At 60.4% G+C, this 25,457-nt stretch overlaps 1 protein-coding gene across 18 annotated transcripts in view; it reads right to left on the minus strand.

The window, feature by feature from the left end:
- Kcnq2 (potassium voltage-gated channel subfamily Q member 2) overlaps nt 1-25,457 on the minus strand; it is an 88,153-nt gene that overhangs the window by 16,398 nt on the left and 46,298 nt on the right. For 6 of the 18 annotated variants that reach the window (XM_045156757.1, XM_045156756.1, XM_045156748.1 and 3 more), the window contains 4 exons: nt 25,313-25,366; nt 21,339-21,562; nt 20,540-20,648; nt 19,946-20,077 (listed from right to left, as the gene is read on the minus strand). In XM_045156757.1, the coding sequence (XP_045012692.1) occupies nt 19,946-20,077; nt 20,540-20,648; nt 21,339-21,562; nt 25,313-25,366 (519 nt within the window). The remainder of the gene's footprint in view (nt 1-19,945; nt 20,078-20,539; nt 20,649-21,338; nt 21,563-25,312; nt 25,367-25,457) is intronic. The other 12 variants (XM_045156749.1, XM_045156753.1, XM_045156744.1 and 9 more) reach the window with 6 other exon arrangements.

Genomic DNA, 25,457 nt, shown 5'->3' on the forward strand with positions numbered 1-25,457 from the left:
CCTTCACACCTCCACCCAGCCCTGCATACCCCTATCCTGGACACCTCCACCCAGCCCTGGATACCCCTGTGCTGCACACCTCCACCCCACCCTGGATACCCCTGTCCTTCACACCTCCACCCAGCCCTGCATACCCCTGTCCTATACACCTCCACCCAGCCCAGGATACCCCTGTCATGCACACCTCCACCCAGCCCTGCATACCCCTATCCTATACACCTCCACCCAGCCCTGCATACCCCTGTCCTATACACCTCCACCCAGCCCAGGATACCCCTGTCATGCACACCTCCACCCAGCCCTGCATACCCCTATCCTATACACCTCCACCCAGCCCTTCATACCCCTGTCCTGCACACCTCCACCCAGCCCTGCATACCCCTGTCCTGCACACCTCCACCCCACCCTGGATACCCCTGTCCTTCACACCTCCACCCAGACCTGCATACCCCTGTCCTATACACCTCCACCCAGCCCAGGATACCCCTGTCATGCACACCTCCACCCAGCCCTGCATACCCCTATCCTATACACCTCCACCCAGCCCTGCATACCACTGTCCTGCACACCTCAACCCAGCCCTGCATTCCCCTGTCCTGCAACCTACACCCTGCCCTGCAAACCCCTGTCCTGCACTCTCCACGAAGCCCTGCATAACCCTGTCCTGCAACCGTCCCCCACCTGTGCATACCCCTGTCCGGCACAGCTCCACGCAGCCCTGCATAACCCTGTCCTGCACACCTCCACCCCACCCTGGATACCCCTGTCCTTCACACCTCCACCCAGCCCTGCATACCCCTGTCCTATACACCTCCACCCAGCCCTGCATACCTCTGTCCTGCACACCTCCACCCAGCCCGGCATACCTCTATCTTATACACCTCCACCCAGCCCTGCATACCCCTGTCCTGCACACCTCAACCCAGCACTGCATACCCTGTCCTGCAACCTACACCCTGCCCTGCAAACCCCTGTCCTGCACTCTCCACTCAGCCCTGCATACCGCTGTCCTGCAACCTACATCCTGCCCTGCAAACCCCTTTCCTGCACACTCCAACCAGCCCTGCATACCCTTGCCCTGCACACCTCCACCCAGCCCTGCATACCCCTGTCCTACACACCTCCACCCAGCCCTGCATACCCCTGTCCTGCACACCTCCACTCAGCACTGCATACCCCTGTCCTGCAACCTACACCCTGCACTGCAAACCCCTTTCCTGGACACTCCACCCATCCCTGCATACCCCTGCCCTGCACAACTCCACCCAGCCCTGCATACCCCTGTCCTACACACCTCCACACAGCCCTGGATACCCATGTCCTGTACACCACCACCAAGCCCTGCATACCCCTGTACTGCACACCTCCACCCAGCCCTGCATACCCCTGTCCTGCACTCCTCCAAACAGCCCTGCATACCCCTGTCCGGCACACCTCTACCCCGCCCAGTATGCCCCTGTCCTGCACACCTCCACCCAGCCCTGGATGCCCCTGTCTGCACAACTCCCCCCAGCCCTACATACCCCTGTCCTGCACACCTCCACACAGACCTGCATACCCCTGTCCTGCACACCTCCACCAAGCTCTACATACCCCTGTCATGCACACCTACACCCAGCCCTGCATACACCTGTCCTGCACACCTCCACCCAGCCCTGCATAACCCTGTCCTTCACACCTCCACCCAGCCCTGCATACCCCTATCGTGGACACATCCACCCAGCCCTGCATACCCCTGTCCTTCACACCTCCACCCAGCCCTGCATACCCCTGTCCTATACACCTCCACCCAGCCCAGGATACCCCTGTCATGCACACCTCCACCCAGCCCTGCATACCACTGTCCTGCACACCTCAACCAAGCCCTGCATTCCCCTGTCCTGCAACCTACACCCTGCCCTGCAAACACATGTCCTGCACTCTCCACTCAGCCCTGCATAACCCTGTCCTGCAACCTCCCCCCACCTGTGCATACCCCTGTTCGGCACAGCTCCATGCAGCACTGCATACCCATGTCCTATGACATATCCACCCAGCCCTGCATACCCCTGTCCTGCACACCTCCACCTGGCCCTGCAAATGCCTGTCCTGCACACCTCCACCCAGCCAAGGATACCCCTGTCCTGCACAATCCACCCAGCCTTGCATACTCCTGTCCTGCACACCTCCACCCAGCCCTGCAAACCCCTGTCCTATACACCTCCACCCAGCCCTGCATACCCCTGTCCTGCACAATTCCACCCAGCCCTGCATACCCCTATCCTATACACCTCCACCCAGCCCTGCATACCCCTGTCCTGCACACCTGAACCCAGCACTGCATACCCCTGTCCTGCAACCTACACCCTGCCCTGCAAACCCCTGTCCTGCACTCTCCACTCAGCCCTGCATACCGCTGTCCTGCAACCTAAACCCGGCCCTGCAAACCCCTTTCCTGGACACTCCACCCAGCCCTGCATACCCCTGCCCTGCACACCTCCACCCAGCCCTGCATACCCCTGTCCTACACACCTCCACCCAGCCCTGCATACACCTGTCCTGCACACCTCCACTCAGCCCTGCATACCCCTGTCCTGCAACCTACACCCTGCCCTGCAAACCCCTTTCCTGGACACTCCACCCAGCCCTGCATACCCCTGCCCTGCACACCTCCACACAGCCCTGCATACCCCTGTCCTACACACCTCCACCCAGCCCTGGATACCCATGTCCTGTACACCACCAACAAGCCCTGCATACCCCTGTCCTGCACACCTCCACCCAGCCCTGCATACCCCTGTCCTGCACTCCTCCACACAGCGCTGCATACCCCTGTCCTGCACTCCTCCACACAGCCCTGCATACCCCTGTCCTGCACAACTCCACCCAGCCCTGCATACCCCTGTCCTGCACACCTCCACTCAGCCCTGCATACCCCTGTCCTGCAACCTACACCCTGCCCTGCAAACCCCTTTCCTGGACACTCCACCCAGCCCTGCATACCCCTGCCCTGCACACCTCCACACAGCCCTGCATACCCCTGTCCTACACCCCTCACCCAGCCCTGGATACCCATGTCCAGTACACCACCACCAAGCCCTGCATACCCGTGTCCTGCACTCCTCCACACAGCCCTGCATACCCCTGTCCTGCACACCTCCACCCAGCCTTGCATACCCCTCTCCTGTACACCTCCACCCAGACCTGCATACCCCTGTCCTGCACACCTCCACCCAGCCCTGCATAACCCTGTCCTGCACACCTCCACCCAGCCCTGCATACCCCTGTCCTGCACTCCTCCACACAGCCCTGCATACCCCTGTCCGGCACACCTCTAACCCGCCCAGTATGCCCCTGTCCTGCACACCTCCACCCAGCCCTGGATGCCCCTGTCTGCACAACTCCCCCCAGGCCTGCATACCCCTGTCCTGCACACCTCCACCCATACCTGCATACCCCTGTCCTGCACACCTCCACCCAGCTATGCATACCCCTGTCCTGCACACCTACACCCAGCCCTGCATACCCCTGTCCTGCACACATCCACCCAGCCCAGGATGCCCATGCCATAAACACCTCCACCCAGCCCTGCATACCCATGTCCTGCACACCTCCACCCAGCCCTGCATACCCCTGTCCCGCACACCACCACCCAGCTTTGCATATCCCTGTCCTGCATATCTCCACCCAGCACTGCATACCCCTGTCCGACAAACCTCCACCCAGCTCTGCATAGTCCTGTTCGGCACACCTCCACCCAGCCCTGCATACCCCTGCCCTATACACCTCCTCCCAGCCCTGCATACCCCTGTCCTTCACACTCCACCCAGGCTTGCATACCCCTGTCCTGCACACCTCAACCCAGCCCTGCATACCCCTGTCATGCACACCTACACCCTGACCTACAAACCCCTATCCTGCACACTCCACTCAGCCCTGCATACCCCTGTCCTACACACCTCCACCCAGCCCTGGATACCCATGTCCTGTACACCACCACCAAGCCCTGCATACCCCTGTCCTGCACACCTCCACCCAGCCCTGCATACACCTGTCCTGCACTCCTCCACACAGCCCTGCATACCCCTGTGCGGCACACCTCTAACGCGCCCAGTACGCCCCTGTCCTGCACACCTCCACCCAGCCCTGGATGCCCCTGTCTGCACAACTCCCCCCAGCCCTGCATACCCATGTCCTGCACACCTCCACCCAGACCTGCATACCCCTGTCCTGCACACCTCCACCAAGCTCTGCATACCCCTGTCATGCACACCTACACCCAGCCCTGCATACACCTGTCCTGCACACCTCCACCCAGCCTTGCATACCCCTTTCCTGCACACCTCCACCCAACCCTGCATATTCCTGTCCTGAACACCTCCACACATCCCTGCATACCCCTGTCCTATACACCTCTACCCAGCCCTGCATACCCCTGTCCTGCACACCTCCACCCACGGCTGCATACCCCTGTCATGCACACCTCCACCCAGCCCTTCATACCCCTGTCCTGCACACCTCCACCCAGCCCTGCATACCCCTGTCCTGCACACCTCCACCGAGCCCTGCATAACCCTGTCCTGCACACCTCCACCCAGCCTTGCATACCCCTCTCCTGTACACCTCCACCCAGACCTGCATACCCCTGTCCTGCACACCTCCACCCAGCCCTGCATAACCCTGTCCTGCACACCTCCACCCAGCCCTGCATACCCCTGTCCTGCCCACCTCCACCCACCCTGCATACACCTGTCCTGTACACTTCCATCCAGCCCAGGATACCCCTATCCTGCACACTCCACCCAGCCATGGATACCGCTATCCTGCACACTCCACCCGGCGCTGCATACCCCTGTCCTGCACATCTCCACGCAGCCATCCATACCCCGTTCCGGCACACTCCACCGAGCCATGGATGCCCCTATCCTGCACACTCCACCCAGCACTGGATACCCCTGTCCTGCACACCTCCAACCAGCCCTGCATAACCCGGTACTGCACACCTCCACCAAGCCCTGCATACCCCTTTCCTGCACACCTGCAACCAGCCCTGCATACCCCTATCCTACACACTTCACCCAGCCCTGGATACACCTGTCATGCACACCTCCACCGAGCCCTGCATACCACTGTCCTGCACTCCTCCACACAGCCCTGCATACCCCTGTTCTGCACTCCTCCACACAGCCCTGCATACCCCTGTCCTGCACAACTCCACCCAGCCCTGCATACCCCTGTCTTACACACCTCCACTCAGCCCTGCATACCCCTGTCCTGCAACCTACACCCTGCCCTGCAAACCCCTTTCCTGGACACTCCACCCACCCCTGCATACCCCTGCCCTGCACACCTCCACACAGCCCTGCATACCCCTGTCCTGCACTCCTCAACACAGCCCTGCATACCCCTGTCCGGCACACATCTACCCCATCCAGTATGCCCCTGTCCTGCACACCTCCACCCAGCCCTGGATGCCCCTGTCTGCACAACTCCCCCCAGGCCTGCATACCCCTGTCCTGCACACCTCCACCCATACCTGCATACCCCTGTCCTGCACACCTCCACCCAGCTATGCATACCCCTGTCCTGCACACCTACACCCAGCCCTGCATACCCCTGTCCTGCACACATCCACCCAGCCCAGGATGCCCATGCCATAAACACCTCCACCCAGCCCTGCATACCCATGTCCTGCACACCTCCACCCAGCCCTGCATACCCCTGTCCCGCACACCTCCACCCAGCTTTGCATATCCCTGTCCCGCATATCTCCACCCAGCACTGCATACCCCTGTCCGACAAACCTCCACCCAGCTCTGCATAGTCCTGTTCGGCACACCTCCACCCAGCCCTGCATACCCCTGCCCAATACACCTCCTCCCAGCCCTGCATACCCCTGTCCTTCACACTCCACCCAGGCTTGCATACCCCTGTCCTGCACACCTCCACCCAGCCCTGCATACCATTATCCTATACACCTCCAGCCAGCCCTGCATAACCCTGTCCTGCACACCTCCATCCAGCCCTGCATACCCCTGTCCTGCACACCTCCACCCAGCCCTGCATACCCCTGTCCTGCACACCTCCACCCAGCCCAAGATGCCCATGCCCTGCACACCTCCACCCAGCCCTGCATACCCCTGTCATGCACACCTCCACCCACCCCTGCACACCCCTGTCCTGCACACCTCCACCCCGCCCTGCATACCCCTGTCCTGCACACCTACACCCAGCTTTGCATACCCCTTTCCTGCACATCTCCACCCAGCCCTGCATACCCCTGTCCGGCACACCTCCACCCAGCTCTGCATACCCCTGTCCTATACACCTCCACCCAGTCCTGCATACCCCTGTCCTATACACCTCCACCCAGCCCTGCATACCCCTGTCCTGCACACCTCCACCCAGCCCTGCATACCTCTGTCCTGCACTCCTCCACCCAGCCCAGGATGCCCATACCCTGCACACCTCCACCCAGCCCTGCATACCCCTGTCCTGCACACTCCACCCAGCTCTGGATACCCCTGTCATGCACACCTCCACCCTGCCCTGCATACACCTGTCCTGCACACCTCCACCCACCCCTGGATACCCCTGTCGTGCACACCTCCACCCAGCCCTGGATACCCCTGTCCTGCACACCTCCACCCAGCTCTGCATACCCCTGTTCTGCACACTCACCCAGCCTTGCATACCCTTGTCCTGCACACCTCCACCCAGCCCTGCATACCCCTGTCCTATACACCTCCACCCAGCCCTGCATACACCTGTCCTGCACACCTCAACCCAGGCTTGCAAACCCCTGTCCTGCACACTCCACTCAGCCCTGCATAACCCTGTCCTGAAACCTCCCCCCAGCTGTGCATACACCTTTCCGGCACAGCTCCACCCAGCCCTGCATACCCATGTCCTGCACACCTAGAACCAGCCCTGCATACCCCTGTCCTGCACACCTCCCCCCAGGCCTGCATACCCCTGTCCTGCACACCTCCACCCAGACGTGCATACCCCTGTCCTGCACACCTCCACCCATCCCTGCATACCCCTGTCCTGCACACCTCCACCCAGCTCTGCATACCCCTGTTCTGCACACTCACCCAGCCTTGCATACCCTTGTCCTGCACACCTCCACCCAGCCCTGCATACCCCTGTCCTATACACCTCCACCCAGCCCTGCATACACCTGTCCTGCACACCTCAACCCAGGCTTGCAAACCCCTGTCCTGCACACTCCACTCAGCCCTGCATAACCCTGTCCTGAAACCTCCCCCCAGCTGTGCATACACCTTTCCGGCACAGCTCCACCCAGCCCTGCATACCCATGTCCTGCACACCTCCAACCAGCCCTGCATACCCCTGTCCTGCACACCTCCCCCCAGGCCTGTTCTGCACACCTCCACCGAGCCCTGCATACCCCTGTCCTGCACACCTCCACCCAACCCTGCATGCCCCTGTCCAGCACACCTCCACCCAGCCCTGCATAGCCCTGTCCTACACACCTCCACCCAGCCCTGCATACCCCTGTCCTGTACACCTCCACCCGGCCTTGCATATGCCTGTCCTGCACACCTACCCAGCCATGGATACCCCTGTCCTGCACACCTCCAACCAGCCCTGCATAACCCGGTACTGCACACCTCCACCAAGCCCTGCATACCCCTTTCCTGCACACCTGCAACCAGCCCTGCATACCCCTATCCTACACACTTCACCCATCCCTGGATACACCTGTCATGCACACCTCCACCGAGCCCTGCATACCACTGTCCTGCACACATCCACCCAGCCCTGGATACCCCTGTCCTGCACACCTCCACCCGGCCTTGCATATGCCTGTCCTCCACACCTACCCAGCCATGGATACCACTGTCCTGCACACTCCACCCAGCCCTGGATACCCCTGTCCTGCACACCTCCACCCGGCCCTGCATATGCCTGTCCTGCACACCTACCCAGCCATGGATACCACTGTCCTGCACACTCCACCCAGCCCTGCATACCCATGTCCTGCACACCTCCACCCAGCCCTGCATACCCCTATCCTATACACCTCCACCCAGCTCTACATACCCCTGTCCTGCACACCTCAACCCAGCCCTGCATACCCCTGTCCTGCAACCTACACCCTGCTCTGCAAACCCCTGTCCTCCACTCTCCACTCAGCCCTGCATAACCCTGTCCTGCAACCTCCCCCCAGCTGTGCATACCCCAATCTAGCACAGCTCCACCCAGCCCTGCATACCCATGTCCTGCACACCTCCACCAGGCCCTGCATAACCCTGTCCTGCACACCTCCACACAGCCCTGCATACCCCTGTCGTGCACACCTCCACCCAGCCCTGGATACCCCTGTCATGCACACCTCCACCCAGCCCTACATACCCCTGTCCTACACACCTCCACCCAGCCAAGCATACACCTTTCCTGCACACCTCAACCCAGCCTTGCAAACCCCTGTCCTGCACACTCCACTCAGCCCTGCATAACCCTGTGCTGAAACCTCCCCCCAGCTGTGCATACACCTCTCCGGCACAGCTCCACCCAGCCCTGCATACCCATGTCCTGCACACCTCCAACCAGCCCTGCATACCCCTGTCCTGCACGCCTACACCCAGACGTGCATACCGCGGTCCTGCACACCTCTACCGAGCGCTGCATACCCCTGTCCTGCACACCTCCACCCAGCCCTGGATGCCCCTATCCTGCACCATCCACCCAGCCCTGGATACCCCTGTCCTGCACACCGCCACCATGCACTCCATACGCCTCTCCTGCACACCTGCACCCTGCCCTGCATACCCCTGTCCTGCACACCTCCACCCAGCCCTGCATACCCCTGTCCTGCACACCTCCACCCAGCCCTGCATACCCCTGTTCTGCACACCTCCACCCTGCCCTGCATACCCCTGTTCTGCACACCTCCACCCAGCCATGGATACCCCTGTTCTGCACACCTCCACCCATCCCTGCATACCCCTTTCCTGCACACCTCCACCCAGCCTGGCATACCCCTGTTCTGCACACCTCCACCCAGCCATGGATACCCCTGCCCTGCACACCTCCACCCAGCCCTGCATACCCCTATCCTGCACACCCCCACCCAGCCCTGGATACCCGTTTCCTGCACACCTCCACCCAGCCCTGCATACCCCTGTACTGCACACCTAAACTCAGCCCTGCATACCCCTATCCTGCACACATACACCCTGACCTGCAAACCCCTGTCCTGCACACTCCACTCAGCCCTGCATAACCCTGTCCTGGAACCTCCCCCCAGCTGTGCATACCCCTGTCCGGCACAGCTCCACCCAGCCCTGCATACCCATGTCCTGGACACCTCCACCCAGCCCTGTATACCCCTGTCCTGCACACCTCCAACCACCCCTACATTCCCCTGTCCTGCACACCTCCACCCAGACCTGCATACCCCTGTCCTGCACACCTCCACCCAGCCCTTCATACCTGTCCTGCAAACATCCACCCAGCCCTGCATACACCTGTCCTGCACACCTACACCCACCCAGGATGCCCATGCCCGGCACACCTCCACCAAGCCCTGCATAACCCTGTACTGCACACCTCCACCCAGCCCAGCATACACCTGTCCTGCACACCTCCCCCCAGCCCTGCATACCCCTTTTCTGCACACCTCCACCCAACCCTGCATATTCCTGTCCTGAACACCTCCTCACAGCCCTGCATACCCCTGTCCTGCACACTACCACCCAGCCCTGCATACCCCTGTCCTTCTCACCTCCACCCAGCCCTGCATACCGCTATCCTGGACACCTCCACCCAGCCCTGGATACCCCTGTGCTGCACACCTCCACCCAGCCCTGCATACCCCTGTCCTGCACACCTCCACCCCGCCCTGTATACCCCTGTCCTTCACACCTCCACCCAGCCCTGCATACCCCTGTCCTATACACCTCCACCCAGCCCAGGATACCCCTGTCATGCACACCTCCACCCAGCCCTGCATACCCCTATCCTAAACACCTCCACCCAGCCCTGCAAACCCCTGTCCTGCACACCTCCACCCAGCCCTGCATGCCCCTGTCCAGCACACCTCCAACCAGCCCTGCATAGCCCTGTCCTGCAGAACTCCACCCAGCCCTGCATACCCCTGTCCTGCACACCTCCACCCAGCCCTCGATACCCGTGTCCTGCACACCTCGAACCCGGCCCTGCATATCACTGTCCTGGACAAATCCACCGAGCCATGGATACCCTTGTCCTGCACACCTGGACCCAGCCCTCCATACCCCGGCCCTGCACACTCCACCCAGCCTTGCATACACCTGTCCTGCACAGCTCCACCTAGCCCTGCATACCCCTGTCCTATACACCTCCACCCAGCACTGCATAACACTGTCCTGCACACCTACACCCTGCCCTGCAAAGCCCTGTCCTGCACACTCCACTCAACCCTGCATAACCCTGTCCTGCAACCTCCCCCCAGCTGTGCATACCCCTGTCTGGCACAGATCCACCCAGCCATGCATACCCATGTCCTGCGACACGTCCACACAGCCCTGCATACCCCTGTCCTGCACACCTCCACCCAGCCTTGCATACCCCTGTCCTGCACACCTCCACCCAGCCCTGCATACCCCTGTCCTGCACACCTCCACCCAGCCCTGCATAGCCCTGTCTGAACACCTCCACCCAGGCCTGCATACCCCTGTCCTGCACACCTCCACCCTGCCCTGCATAGCCCTGTCCTGAACACCTCCCCCCAGGCCTGCACACCCCTGTCCTGCACACCTCCACCCAGCCCTGGATACCCCTGTCCTGCACACCTCCACCCTGCGCTGCATACCCCTGTTCTGAACACTCCACCCAGCCCTGGATGCCCCATCCTGCACACTCCACTCAGCCCTGCATAACCCTGTCCTGCAACCTCCCCCCAGCTGTGCATACCCCTGTCCGGCACAGCTCCACGCAGCCCTGCATACCCATGTCCTGTGACACGAACACCCAGCCCTGCATACCCCTGTCCTGCACACCTCCACCCAGCCTTGCATACCCCTCTCCTGTACACCTCCACCCAGACCTGCATACCCCTGTCCTGCACACTTCCACCCAGCCCTGCATAAACCTGTCCTGCACACCTCCACCCAGCCCTGCATACCCCTGTCCTGCCCACCTCCACCCACCCTGCATACACCTGTCCTGTACACTTCCATCCAGCCCAGGATACCCCTATCCTGCACACTCCACCCAGCCATGGATACCGCTATCCTGCACACTCCACCCGGCGCTGCATACCCCTGTCCTGCACATCTCCACGCAGCCCTCCATACCCCTGTCCGGCACACTCCACCGAGCCATGGATGCCCCTATCCTGCACACTCCACCCAGCCCTGGATACCCCTCTCCTGCACACCTCCAACCAGCCCTGCATAACCCGGTACTGCACACCTCCACCAAGCCCTGCATACCCCTTTCCTGCACACCTGCAACCAGCCCTGCATACCCCTATCCTACACACTCCACCCAGCCCTGGATACACCTGTCATGCACACCTCCACCGAGCCCTGCATACCACTGTCCTGCACACCTCCACCAAGCCCTGGATACCCCTGTCCTGCACACCTCCACCCGGCCCTGCATATGCCTGTCCTGCACACCTACCCAGCCATGGATACCACTGTCCTGCACACTCCACCCAGCCTTGCATACTCCTGTCCTGCACACCTCCCCCCAGCCCTGCATACCGAAGTCCTATACACCTCCACCCAGCCCTGCATACCAATGTCCTGCACACCTCCACCCAGCCCTGCATACCCCTATCCTATACACCTCCACCCAGCTCTACATACCCCTGTCCTGCACACCTCAACCCAGCCCTGCATACCCCTGTCCTGCAACCTACACCCTGCTCTGCAAACCCCTGTCCTGCACTCTCCACTCAGCCCTGCATAACCCTGTCCTGCAACCTCCCCCCAGCTGTGCATACCCCAATCTAGCACAGCTCCACCCAGCCCTGCATACCCATGTCCTGCACACCTCCACCAGGCCCTGCATAACCCTGGCCTGCACACCTCCACCCAGCACTGCATTCCCCTGTCCTGCAACCTACACCCTGCCCTGCAAACCCCTGTCCTGCACTCTCCACTCAGCCCTTCATAACCCTGTCCTGCAACCTCCCCCCAGCTGTGCATACCCTTGTCTGGCACAGCTCCACGCAGCCCTGCATACCCATGTCCTGCGACATGTCCACCCAGCCCTTCATACCCCTGTCCTGCACACCTCCACCTGGCCCTGCATATGCCTGTCCTGCACACCTCCACACAGCCATGGATACCCCTGTCCTGCACAATCCACCCAGCCTTGCATACTCCTGTCCTGCACACCTCCACCCAGCCCTGCATACCCCTATCCTATACACCTCCTCCCAGCCCTGCATACCCCTATACTATACATCTCCACCCAGCCCTGCATACCCCTATCCTGCACACCTCAACCCAGCACTGCATACCCCTGTCCTGCAACCTACACCCTGCCCTGCAAACCCCTGTCCTGAACTCTCCACTCAGCCCTGCATAACCCTGTCCTGCACACCTCCACCAAGCCCTGCATACCCCTGTCCTATACACCTCCACCCAGCCCTGCATACACCTGTCCTGCACACCTCAACCCAGCCTTGCAAACACCTGTCCTGCACACTCCACTCAGCCCTGCATAACCCTGTCCTGAAACCTCCCCCCAGCTGTCCATACACCTGTCCGGCACAGCTCCACCCAGCCCTGCATACCCATGTCCTGCAACACGTCCACCCAGCCCTGCATACTCCTGTCCTGTACACCTCCACCCAGACTTGCATACCCCTCTCCTGCCCACCTCCACCCAGCCCTGCATACCCCTGTCCTGCACACCTCCACCCAGCCCAGGATGCCCATGCCCTGCACACCTCCACCCAGCCCTGCATACCCCTGTCCTGCACACCTCCACCCAGCCCTGCATACCCCTGTCCTGCACACCTCCACCCAGCCCTGCATACCCCTGTCCTGCACACCTCCACCCAGCCCAGGATGCCCATGCCCTGCACACCTCCACCCAGCCCTGCAAACCCCTGTCCTGCACACTCCACCCAGCCCTGGATACCCCTGTCATGCACACCTCCACCCAGCCCTGCATAGTCCTGTTCTGCACACCTCCACCCAGCCATGGATACCCCTGTCCTGCACACCTCCACCCACCCCTGCACACCCCTGTCCTGCACACCTCCACCCCGCCCTGCATACCCCTGTCCTGCACACCTCCACCCAGCTTTGCATACCCCTTTACTGCACATCTCCACCCAGCCCTGCATATCCCTGTCCGGCACACCTCCACCCAGCTCTGCATACCCCTGTCCTATACACCTCCACCCAGTCCTGCATACCCCTGTCCTATACACCTCCACCCAGCCCTGCATACCCCTGTCCTGCACACCTCAACCCAGCCTTGCAAACACCTGTCCTGCACACTCCACTCAGCCCTGCATAACCCTGTCCTGAAACCTCCCCCCAGCTGTCCATACACCTGTCCTGCACAGCTCCACCCAGCCCTGCATACCCATGTCCTGCACACCTCCAACCAGCCCTGCATACCCCTGTCCTGCACACCTCCCCACAGGCCTGCATACCCCTGTCCTGCACACCTCCACCCAGACGTGCATACCCCTGTCCTGCACACCTCCACCGAGCCCTGCATACCCCTGTCCTGCACACCTCCACCCACCCTGCATGCCCCTGTCCATCACACCTCCCCCCAGCCCTGCATAGCCCTGTCCTACACACCTCCACCCAACCCTGCATACCGCTGTCCTGCACATCTACCCCCGGCCCTGCATACCCCTGTCCTGCACACTCGACCCAGCCCTGTATGCCCCTATCCTGCACACTCCACCCAGCCCTGGATACCCCTGTCCTGCACACCACCACCATGCCCTCCATACGCCTGTCCTGCACACCTGCACCCTGCCCTGCATACCACTGTCCTGCACACCTCCACCCAGCCCTGCATACCCCTGTCCTGCACACCTTCATCCAGCCCTGGATACCCCTGTCCTGCACACCTGCACCCTTCCCTGCATAGCCCTGTTCTGCACACCTCCACCCAGCCATGGATACCCCTGTCCTGCACACCTCCACCCAGCCCTGCACAGCCCTGTCCTGCACACCTCCACCCAGCACTGCATACCCCTGTCCTGCACACTTCCACCCAGCTTTGCATACCCTTTTCCTGCACATCTCCACCCAGCCCTGCATACCCCTGTCCGGCACACCTCCACCCAGCTCTGCATAACCCTGTCCTATACACCTCCACCCAGTCCTGCATACTCTTGTCCTATACAACTTCACCCAGCCCTGCATACCCCTGTCCTGCACACCTCCACCCACCCCTGGATACCCCTGTCATGCACAACTCCACCCAGCCCAGGATACCACTGTCCTGCACACCTCAACCCAGCCCTGGATACCTCTGTCCTGCACACCTGCACCCAGCCCTGCATACCCCTGTTCTGCACACTCACCCAGCCTTGCATACTCCTGTCCTGCACACCTCCACCCAGCCCTGCATACCCCTGTCCTATACACCTAAACCCAGCCCTGCATAGACCTGTCCTGCACACCTCAACCCAGCCTTGCAAACCCCTGTCCTGCACACTCCACTCAGCCCTGCATAACCCTGTCCTGAAACCTCCCCCCAGCTGTGCATACACCTGTCCGGCACAGCTCCACCCAGCCCTGCATACCCATGTCCTGCACACCTCCAACCAGCCTGGCATTCCCCTGTCCTGCACAGCTCCTCCCAGGCCTGCATACCCCTGTCCTGCACACCTCCACCCAGACGTGCATACCCCTGTTCTGCACACCTCCACCGAGCCCTGCATACCCCTATCCTGAACACCTCCACCCAGCCCTGCATACCCCTGTCCTGCACACCTCCACCCACCCTGCATACCCCTGTCCTGCACACCTCCACCCTGCGCTGCATACCCCTGTTCTGCACACCTCCATCCAGACATGGATACCCCTGTCCTGCACACCTCCACCCAGCCCTGCATACCCCTGTCCTGCACAACTCCACCCAGCCCTGCATACCCCTCTCCTGCACACCTCCACCCAGCCCTGCATACCCCTGTCCTGCAACCTACACCCTGCCCTGCAAACGCCTTTCCTGGACACTCCACCCTGCCCTGCATACCCCTGCCCTGCACACCTCCACCCAGCCCTGCATACCCCTGTCCTACACACCTCCACCCAGCCCTGGATACCTATGTTCTGTACACCACCACCAAGCCCTGCATACCCCTGTCCTGCACACCTCCACCCAGCCCTGCATACCCCTGTCCTGCATTCCTCCACCCAGCCCTGCATACCCCTGTCCTGCACTCCTCCACCCAGCCCAGGATGTCCCTGTCCTGCACACCTCCACCCAGCCCTGGATGCAACTGTCCTGCACACTTCCACCCATCCCTGCATACCCCTGTCCTGCACACCTCTACCCAGACCTGCATACCCCTGTCCTGCACACCTCCACCCAGCCCTGCATACCCCTGTCCTGCACATCTCCACCCAGCCCTGCATACCCCTGTCCTATACACCTCCACCCAGCCCTGCATACCCCTCTCCTGCACACCTCCACCCAGCCCTGCATACCCCTGTCCTGCACACTCCACCCAGCCTTGCATACCCCTGTCCTGCACACCTCCACCCAGCCCTGCATTCCCCTGTCTTATACACCTCCACCCAGCCCTGCATAACCCTGTCCTGCACACCTCAACCCAGCCCTGCATACCCCTGTCCTGCACACCTACACCCTGCCCTACAAACCCCTGTCCTGCACACTCCACTCAGCCCTGCATAACCCTGTCCTGCAACCTCCCCCCAGCTGTGCATACACCTGTCCGGCACAGCTACACCCAGCCCTGCATACCCATGTCCTGCAACACGTCCACCCAGCCCTGCATACTCCTGTCCTGTACACCTCCACCCAGACTTGCATACCCCTCTCCTGCCCACCTCCACCCAGCCCTGCATACCCCTGTCCTGCACACCTCCACCCAGCCCAGGATGCCCATGCCCTGCACACCTCCACCCAGCCCTGCATACCCCTGTCCTGCACACCTCCACCCAGCCCTGCATACCCCTGTCCTGCACACCTCCACCCAGCCCTGCATACCCCTGTCCTGCACACCTCCACCCAGCCCAGGATGCCCATGCCCTGCACACCTCCACCCAGCCCTGCAAACCCCTGTCCTGCACACTCCACCCAGCCCTGGATACCCCTGTCATGCACACCTCCACCCAGCCCTGCATAGCCCTGTTCTGCACACCTCCACCCAGCCATGGATACCCCTGTCCTGCACACCTCCACCCACCCCTGCACACCCCTGTCCTGCACACCTCCACCCCGCCCTGCATACCCCTGTCCTGCACACCTCCACCCAGCTTTGCATACCCCTTTCCTGCACATCTCCACCCAGCCCTGCATATCCCTGTCCGGCACACCTCCACCCAGCTCTGCATACCCCTGTCCTATACACCTCCACCCAGTCCTGCATACCCCTGTCCTATACACCTCCACCCAGCCCTGCATACCCCTGTCCTGCACACCTCCATCCAGCCCTGCATACCCCTGTCCTGCACACCTCCACCCAGCCCTGCATACCCCTGTCCTGCACTCCTCCACCCAGCCCAGGATGCCCATACCCTGCACACCTCCACCCAGCCCTGCATACCCCTGTCCTGCACACTCCACCCAGCTCTGGATACCCCTGTCATGCACACCTCCACCCTGCCCTGTACACCTGTCCTGCACACCTCCACCCACCCCTGGATACCCCTGTCGTGCACACCTCCACCCAGCCCTGGATACCCCTGTCCTGCACACCTCCACCCAGCTCTGCATACCCCTGTTCTGCACACTCACCCAGCCTTGCATACCCTTGTCCTCCACACCTCCACCCAGCCCTGCATACCCCTGTCCTATACACCTCCACCCAGCCCTGCATACACCTGTCCTGCACACCTCAACCCAGGCTTGCAAACCCCTGTCCTGCACACTCCACTCAGCCCTGCATAACCCTGTCCTGAAACCTCCCCCCAGCTGTGCATACCCCTGTCTGGCACAGATCCACCCAGCCCTGCATACCCATGTCCTGCACACCTCCAACCAGCCCTGCATACCCCTGTCCTGCACACCTCCCCCCAGGCCTGCATACCCCTGTCCTGCACACCTCCACCCAGACGTGCATACCCTTGTCCTGCACACCTCCACCAAGCCCTGCATACCCCTGTCCTGCACACCTCCACCCAACCCTGCATGCCCCTGTCCAACACACCTCCACCCAGCCCTGCATAGCCCTGTCCTACACACCTCCACCCAGCCCTGCATACCCCTCTCCTGCACACCTCCACCCAGCCCAAGATGCCCATGCCCTGCACACCTCCACCCAGCCCTGCATACCCCTGTCCTGCACACCTCCATCCAGCCCTGCATACCCCTTTCCTGCACACCTCCACCCAGCCCTGCATACCCCTGTCCTGCACACCTCCACCCAGCCCAAGATGCCCATGCCCTGCACACCTCCACCCAGCCCTGCATACCCCTGTCATGCACACCTCCACCCACCCCTGCACACCCCTGTCCTGCACACCTCCACCCCGCCCTGCATACCCCTGTCCTGCACACCTACACCCAGCTTTGCATACCCTTTCCTGCACATCTCCACCCAGCCCTGCATACCCCTGTCCGGCACACCTCCACCCAGCTCTGCATACCCCTGTCCTATACACCTCCACCCAGTCCTGCATACCCCTGTCCTATACACCTCCACCCAGCTCTGGATACCCCTGTCATGCACACCTCCACCCTGCCCTGCATACACCTGTCCTGCACACCTCCACCCACCCCTGGATACCCCTGTCGTGCACACCTCCACCCAGCCCTGGATACCCCTGTCCTGCACACCTCCACCCAGCTCTGCATACCCCTGTTCTGCACACTCACCCAGCCTTGCATACCCTTGTCCTGCACACCTCCACCCAGCCCTGCATACCCCTGTCCTATACACCTCCACCCAGCCCTGCATACACCTGTCCTGCACACCTCAACCCAGGCTTGCAAACCCCTGTTCTGCACACTCCACTCAGCCCTGCATAACCCTGTCCTGAAACCTCCCCCCAGCTGTGCATACACCTTTCCGGCACAGCTCCACCCAGCCCTGCATACCCATGTCCTGCACACCTCCAACCAGCCCTGCATACACCTGTCCTGCACACCTCCCCCCAGGCCTGCATACCCCTGTCCTGCACACCTCCACCCAGACGTGCATACCCCTGTCCTGCACACCTCCACCCATCCCTGCATACCCCTGTCCTGCACACCTCCACCCAGCTCTGCATACCCCTGTTCTGCACACTCACCCAGCCTTGCATACCCTTGTCCTGCACACCTCCACCCAGCCCTGCATACCCCTGTCCTATACACCTCCACCCAGCCCTGCATACACCTGTCCTGCACACCTCAACCCAGGCTTGCAAACCCCTGTCCTGCACACTCCACTCAGCCCTGCATAACCCTGTCCTGAAACCTCCCCCCAGCTGTGCATACACCTTTCCGGCACAGCTCCACCCAGCCCTGCATACACATGTCCTGCACACCTCCAACCAGCCCTGCATACCCCTGTCCTGCACACCTCCCCCCAGGCCTGCATACCCCTGTCCTGCACACCTCCACCGAGCCCTGCATACCCCTGTCCTGCACACCTCCACCCAGCCCTGCATAGCCCTGTCCTACACACCTCCACCCAGCCCTGCATACCCCTGTCCTGCACATCTCCACCCAGCCCTGCATACCCCTGTCCTGCACACCTCCCCCCAGGCCTGCATACCCCTGTCCTGCACACCTCCACCCAGACGTGCATACCCCTGTTGCACACCTCCACCCATCCCTGCATACCCCTGTCCTGCACACCTCCACCCAGCTCTGCATACCCCTGTTCTGCACACTCACCCAGCCTTGCATACCCTTGTCCTGCACACCTCCACCCAGCCCTGCATACCCCTGTCCTATACACCTCCACCCAGCCCTGCATACACCTGTCCTGCACACCTCAACCCAGGCTTGCAAACCCCTGTCCTGCACACTCCACTCAGCCCTGCATAACCCTGTCCTGAAACCTCCCCCCAGCTGTGCATACACCTTTCCGGCACAGCTCCACCCAGCCCTGCATACCCATGTCCTGCACACCTCCAACCAGCCCTGCATACCCCTGTCCTGCACACCTCCCCCCAGGCCTGCATACCCCTGTCCTGCACACCTCCACCGAGCCCTGCATACCCCTGTCCTGCACACCTCCACCCAACCCTGCATGCCCCTGTCCAGCACACCTCCACCCAGCCCTGCATAGCCCTGTCCTACACACCTCCACCCAGCCCTGCATACCCCTGTCCTGCACATCTCCACCCAGCCCTGCATACCCCTGTCCTGCACACTCCACCCAGCCCTGGATGCCCCTATCCTGCACACCGCCACCATGCCCTCCATACACCTGTCCTGCACACCTGCACCCTGCCCTGCATACCCCTGTCCCGCACACCTCCACCCAGCCCTGCATACCCCTGTCCTGCACACCTTCACCCAGCCCTGGATACCCCTGTCTTGCACACCTCCGCCCTGCCCTGCATAGCCCTGTTCTGCACACCTCCACCCAGCCATGGATACCCCTGTCCTGCACACCTCCACCCAGTCCTGCACACCCCTGTCCTGCACACCTCCACCCCGCCCTGCATACCCTGTCCTGCACACCTCCACCCAGCCCTGAATGCCTCTGTTCTGGACACCCCTTACCAGCCCTGAATACCCTTGTCCTGCACCCTTCTACCCAACTCTGGTGTCCCTTGTGCCATGTCTGTGTTTTGGCCTAGGGTCCCTTCCCATGCCAGTCTTAATAGGTTGGGGGTCTTGCCTTGATTGCAGGCTCTTGATGCGGGACAGCATATCCAAATGTCCAGCTGAGTATTGCTCAATGACATCCATTACATCATATGGTCGCAGACTCTCCTTAAACTTCCGCTTCGACACCAGAAACCTCATAACACTGTAGGGATGGATGAGACATGAACTCCAGCCAGAGGCTGTTCTTCGAAGTCCCATGTTCTCCAGCCTGTAACCCCCGTCCCCCACAGCTCTGAGACTGTGGTATAGCATACACTCTCCTCTGAGGCCCCCACACACCACTCAGTGCCCAGCCTCAAGGTTGGCCCCTTCCACCATGGAACCACTGATGTAAGGAAGCTCTTACTGTCCACAAACAGAATCTTTCCTTTGGCCCCAAGATGGGCATGGGTTCTGGGTCATGGCAGGCCCTCCAGGGCTCTATGCCAGTCCAGGTACAAGGTGACAGGTGTAACTCACAGGGGCTGGCGATGGTGGAGCCTCCTCTGGTGCCCTTTGTGCTCCTGGAAGCTGCAGCCCTTGGTTGCTGTGCTTGGCCCCTGCAGCCACTGGGCATGACGCCCCCCCCCCCACACACACACACAGGCTGGGCAGGCTCCCTCACCACACGGCCCTGATGCTGACTTTGAGGCCAGGCGTCAGATCCTCAGTCACAAACTCGCAGTTACAGCTCTTGTTGTCCTCCACGATGTCCTCCCCTGGGAGGCTTGCTTCTGGGTAGAAGGAATTGCAGACTGTGAGTGGACAAGTCACAACACTGTGATCCCAGGCTGAGTATCAGTGTGCCCCTCTAATGCCCTTGCTGCTCTGGAGGTCCCTCCCTTGTTTCTGTGTCCTCATTCTGGCAGGACTTTCTCCAAAGGCTGCTGGAGAAGCTGATGTGAGAATTTAAAGGCACATCTGGTCAGCGAGGATCAGCCAACCACCAGTCACCCAGATACTGTAGTTCACTGGCCAGCTGAGAAAGGAGCAAAGAGTGACACATGACATGGATGAGCCTGGAGGACATAATGCTCAGTGAGAAGTGACCACTGTGGACCCCACAAAGCCCATTACTACACATATAGAATGCACAAACTGACAGAAAGAAATGGGGGCAGGGGCGGGGCGGGGCTGATGGAGCAGACGGAGTGACACCTAAGGGCCTTAGGCTTCTTCTCCATCACTTGGGCAGAGGTGTCACTGCAAATAATGTGATTAGAAGATACCAATGGATGGTGTGTGTTAAAATAGTTCATATTATGTGATGTTATTTCAAAGTGCTAGGGTGAAACCCTACCTCAAAAAAAAAATGACCAATAAAAGGGAATGGGGGCATTCCTGCTTCAAGAGGCTGCCACCTGCACCCTGAGGCCAAGTACTGATATTCCTCCCTTGGGGAAGATGATGCTGTGCCAACCCACCTTCTGAGTTCTGCCTGGATGCTGCACCCTTGATACGGAAAGCTTGGCGTGCCCGGCTACGATCCCCGAAGCTCCAGCTCTTGGGCACCTTGCTTGGGCTGTCCTCGAGACTCTGGTCAGCGCTGGGAGACCGCCGGACCGTCTGGGCCTGGGGTGACCCCTTCCCCTTGGCAGCCACGCCTCGGGGGCTGGAGAAGACACGATCTTTCAAACTGACCTTCTGACTGCTCCCACGCAAACCAACAGGCAGACAGAACAGACAAACAAGAAAAACAGCAAGAGAAGTCACTCTGGAATTAACAGGCTATGTCCGTTTACTGCCAATGCTGTCCCACAAGACACGAAGGATAGCAAATCCAGAGAGTAAACAAACACCAGCCACGCTGGGGGCAAAGAGCAGTGGCCAGGTGAAGCATGGGGCAGTGGGAAGGGGCTACACAGGTGTGGCTAGAGCTTGGGAAGTGACGGCGGGACTCCTAAACCATTCAATAGTGTCAGAGACCTCTCCACTGTCCTGTCAGCCAGCTTTGTCCCCAGACACCCACAGGCTTCTTCACAAGATCTTCTGTCTGTACTGACCTGACCAGCAGCTGTCCCTACTGGCCTTTCCAACTACCCCCAAGAGTACTTTCCCCATCCCTGTTTCTCAACACCTCCTGCCCAAGAGCCAGGGGAAGCCAGGGATGCTGAGATGTGTTCAGACACACCCTGGCCTCCCTGTGGAGCTGTTGCCCAATCCCCAGGCTCCAGACCAACCAGAATCCATCTGGGCAACAGAACAGCTCTGCATTGGGGATGATGGCAGGGTCAGGGTGTCTCTAAGGCCAGACTTGGACTGTCACGGGCCTGGCCATCCCCAGCCTTGGCCCCAGGTGGTGGCTACATGAATTGAGGGAGGCGATTGGTGGTCACCCCACAAAGTTATTTCCAGCCAGGCTGCGGTTTCCAAACTCTTGAAGGTTCAAGGGTCTCCCTTGTCCCCATGTTTCTTCATAACCACGTAAATGGGTCTAACCCCAGAGTTCAGCAGCCACTGTCAGACGTCAAAAGGCAGAGGGTGCATGGCTGGGCTGTTCCAGGTAGATGTGGCCTCCATCCGTCACTGTGTGTAGCAGCAAGCCCTGTTCGGGCAAACTACTTTTTCTCCCTCTCTGCCTCCACTATCACTCCAGGGGCAGCAGGTCTCTCGTGAAGTGGAATCTGCTCACATTAGCCATGCAAGAACCATGGAACTTCCACATCATTCCAAGCAGTACCCAAGACAAGACCCAGGGACAATAAAGCCTGGCGGCATTTCCAGCATTTTGGAGGTGACTCCAAGGGAGCTGCAATGCTCAGTGTCACTCTTCACAACCCACTGTGCATTCCACCAGGAACCACCAGCCAGACGTGTGTCCAGCAAGCAGGGAAGAGGTGACTGTAACAGGTAAGATGGCCACAGTGCCAAGTCTACTCAGCCTGGATACTGTGATTGAAGCTCATGCCCCTTCCCCTTAAGAAACTATCTGTGCCTGCTCAGGCTCTCCAAAGAAAAAAGAGGGAGAAGGAATGCAGAGCCCACCCAGGGAGACTAAGGCAGCTGCAAGGTACCCTGAGTCTAGACCTCTGTACCTCGCTGAAGGGCAACAGAGGATGTCAGGACCAAGGACACCCAGTGTTCACATGATCCTCTGAACCCTTTCTCACCAGAGAATCCCAGCTGGATGACGGAAAACTGGATGCTAGGACCGCCTGAAAATAGTCACACCCAGGCTGAGAGCCATGGTAGCACCATATCCCACCAAAACACTCAAACCTGTCCAGCTTAGGTAGTAATCTGACTTCCAGAATGTTCTCTTCTCCTATGAGACCCTCCATCACAGGAGCCACTTTGGACCCAGGAAAATGGGCCTCTCCTGACCTGCCCACAGGGACAGGCTCCAAGCTGTGGGAGCTCACACTTCCCTCCACTCAAGGTCCCTACATTGTACACTCCAACACGCACAGTAAGGGAAGGGAAATGAGCCACCATCTCCTCTTTAATCACAGCTTGTACTGGGCAGTCTGGTATTAATGAGTCCAAATCAAGTCTCAAGCTACCTTCTCACTGAAGTCCAGAGAGTTAATCCTGATAATTTATGCTTGCAATCAGGAAATTCAAGTACCAGTGTGCATTGACTCCTGCTGTAAGACAGACTGAACTGTAACAGCTGGTGCAGCAAGTCAGATTTCTCCCAAGGCCCCCAGCCTCTGTGTGAGGTTGCATAAAGAGGGGTTGGAAGTGACTTCTGCAGGTCCCTCAAAGTGGGGAATTCAAAGTCAGCCATTTCCTTCTAGGGATGATTCCTTCTGCAGACTCCAAGAGAAGTGTCACACAAGCTATGCCAGGCCAGGACATTAGTCCCACCCCTAGCTGCAGAGCACTCGCTGCAGGGGCAGAGCAGCCAGGAAGAAGCCTCCCCATCTGAAATGCCTCTGCTGCCCCCAACTCTCCATGCTGCTCCCACCTAAGGTCTGTGAAGGAGGCCTTGACAGAAGAGGGGACAAGGTAGATTGCCACTGCTAGGATACTCAGTCCCCCACCCAGCCTTTCTCACCCCTGGGGCCTGGATGGAGGTATGGAGTCTTACAGGCTACCTCTAGTCTCCAAAGCCACCAAGCCAAGGACAAAGCCAATGCAAAGTGAGGAGCTCTGCAGAGCATCCTCCACAACTCTGATGAGTCTGTGACTAGAACTGCCCTGTATGCGAGAGGCATGACACGGTGACACGGAGGCAGTGAGCACAGGGAAGATCTGGGGAAGCAAGCAAACCCCAGCTTCTCTCTTTTGCTACCCTCCCAGCATGAAACTGAAAGGGGACCAGCCATGAGATGGCCCTTAACTTGGTCAGCACACAGAGACTCAGGCTCAGCAATGCGGAAGGGCCAGCATCCACAGAAACTGCCCAGCTCATGTCTGGACCAAGGATGTCCAGCAAACTTTCTGTAAGAACACATAGGGTAGGGGAGCTTGCTAGGGCTCCTAAAGCTACATCCTTTCCCACCCTTAGGCTCCCCAAGCAGCCTGACCTCAGCCTCTGCCCCAAGGACCCAGTGTGAGGCCAGAAGCACCTGGATACAGATACCTGGGCAAGCAGGACAGCCTTAGCCAGGACCAAAGCAGTCTGCCTCCCAGAGAAGCCCAGACACCCAGCTCCCTGTCTGGTGCTGCAATAGTCTCCCCACTAGCACCTGCCTCCAGGTCACATGAGCAGCAGAGAGGCCCATGGGGCGGGCAAGTGGTCCTCAAGCCCTCTCCAGTGGAGAAGGACACCGAGCATGCACAGGTGCAGATGCATAGCATGCTGCTCAGCACGGCTGGCCACATGCACATGAAGGGGGCTCCCCCATGCGGGGGCACCACAGCTGCCTGTGCTTGGCTGGGCTGTACCAGCCAGGTAGGGGACAGGCAGGGGCAGAACACCAGGAGGCAGGGGCCCCAGAGCAAGCAAGACAGACGCCTTCACACATGGACAGCAGACAGGGGACTGGGATGGGAAAGGTGAGGTCAAGGTGCAAAGAGTTAGGCTTTTTCACCATCCTGTTTCCAGTCTGCCCTAAACCAGGTCTGCAAGTCAAAAAGGGGAGCTGTGGCCTCTGGGATTTGGTGGGTCTGAAGAACCCAGAACACAGCGAGCTGCCTCCTGCAGTGAGGCGCTGACTAAGGATCAGTCCTTAGTGCCTAGTAGAGGTATCAGAGTGGCCGGCCCCAGAGGAAACACTCCCTGAAGGGCACTGAGCTGTTTCCACAGCAGAAACCCCAGCCAGCCAGCCCCCTGCTCTAGCAGGACAGGGCATTGAGTGGAGGGGAAGCCAGGTGCCCAGCTCCCCCTCGCGCCCGGGCATCGGGGAACACAGAGCTGGGTGGGCGCCTTGCCGGCTCACCCTGAACCTCTAGTAAGCAGGGAGAGCAGGAGCGTGCAGCGTGGTCAGTCCGTGCGAGCGTTGCGCGGTACCTAGAGTGTCCGGGGCAGCATCCACACAGGCACCCTCGGCAAGGTCTGCCTTTACTGGAAATGAGGAGAGCACAGTTAGTCCCAGGGGCAGGAACAGGACCCGAACAGAGAGCAGGCACACTGAGGCACTGTGACCACCTGAAGA

Source organism: Jaculus jaculus, chromosome 8, assembly GCF_020740685.1.
Source record: "Jaculus jaculus isolate mJacJac1 chromosome 8, mJacJac1.mat.Y.cur, whole genome shotgun sequence".
NCBI classification, from domain to species: domain Eukaryota; kingdom Metazoa; phylum Chordata; class Mammalia; order Rodentia; family Dipodidae; genus Jaculus; species Jaculus jaculus.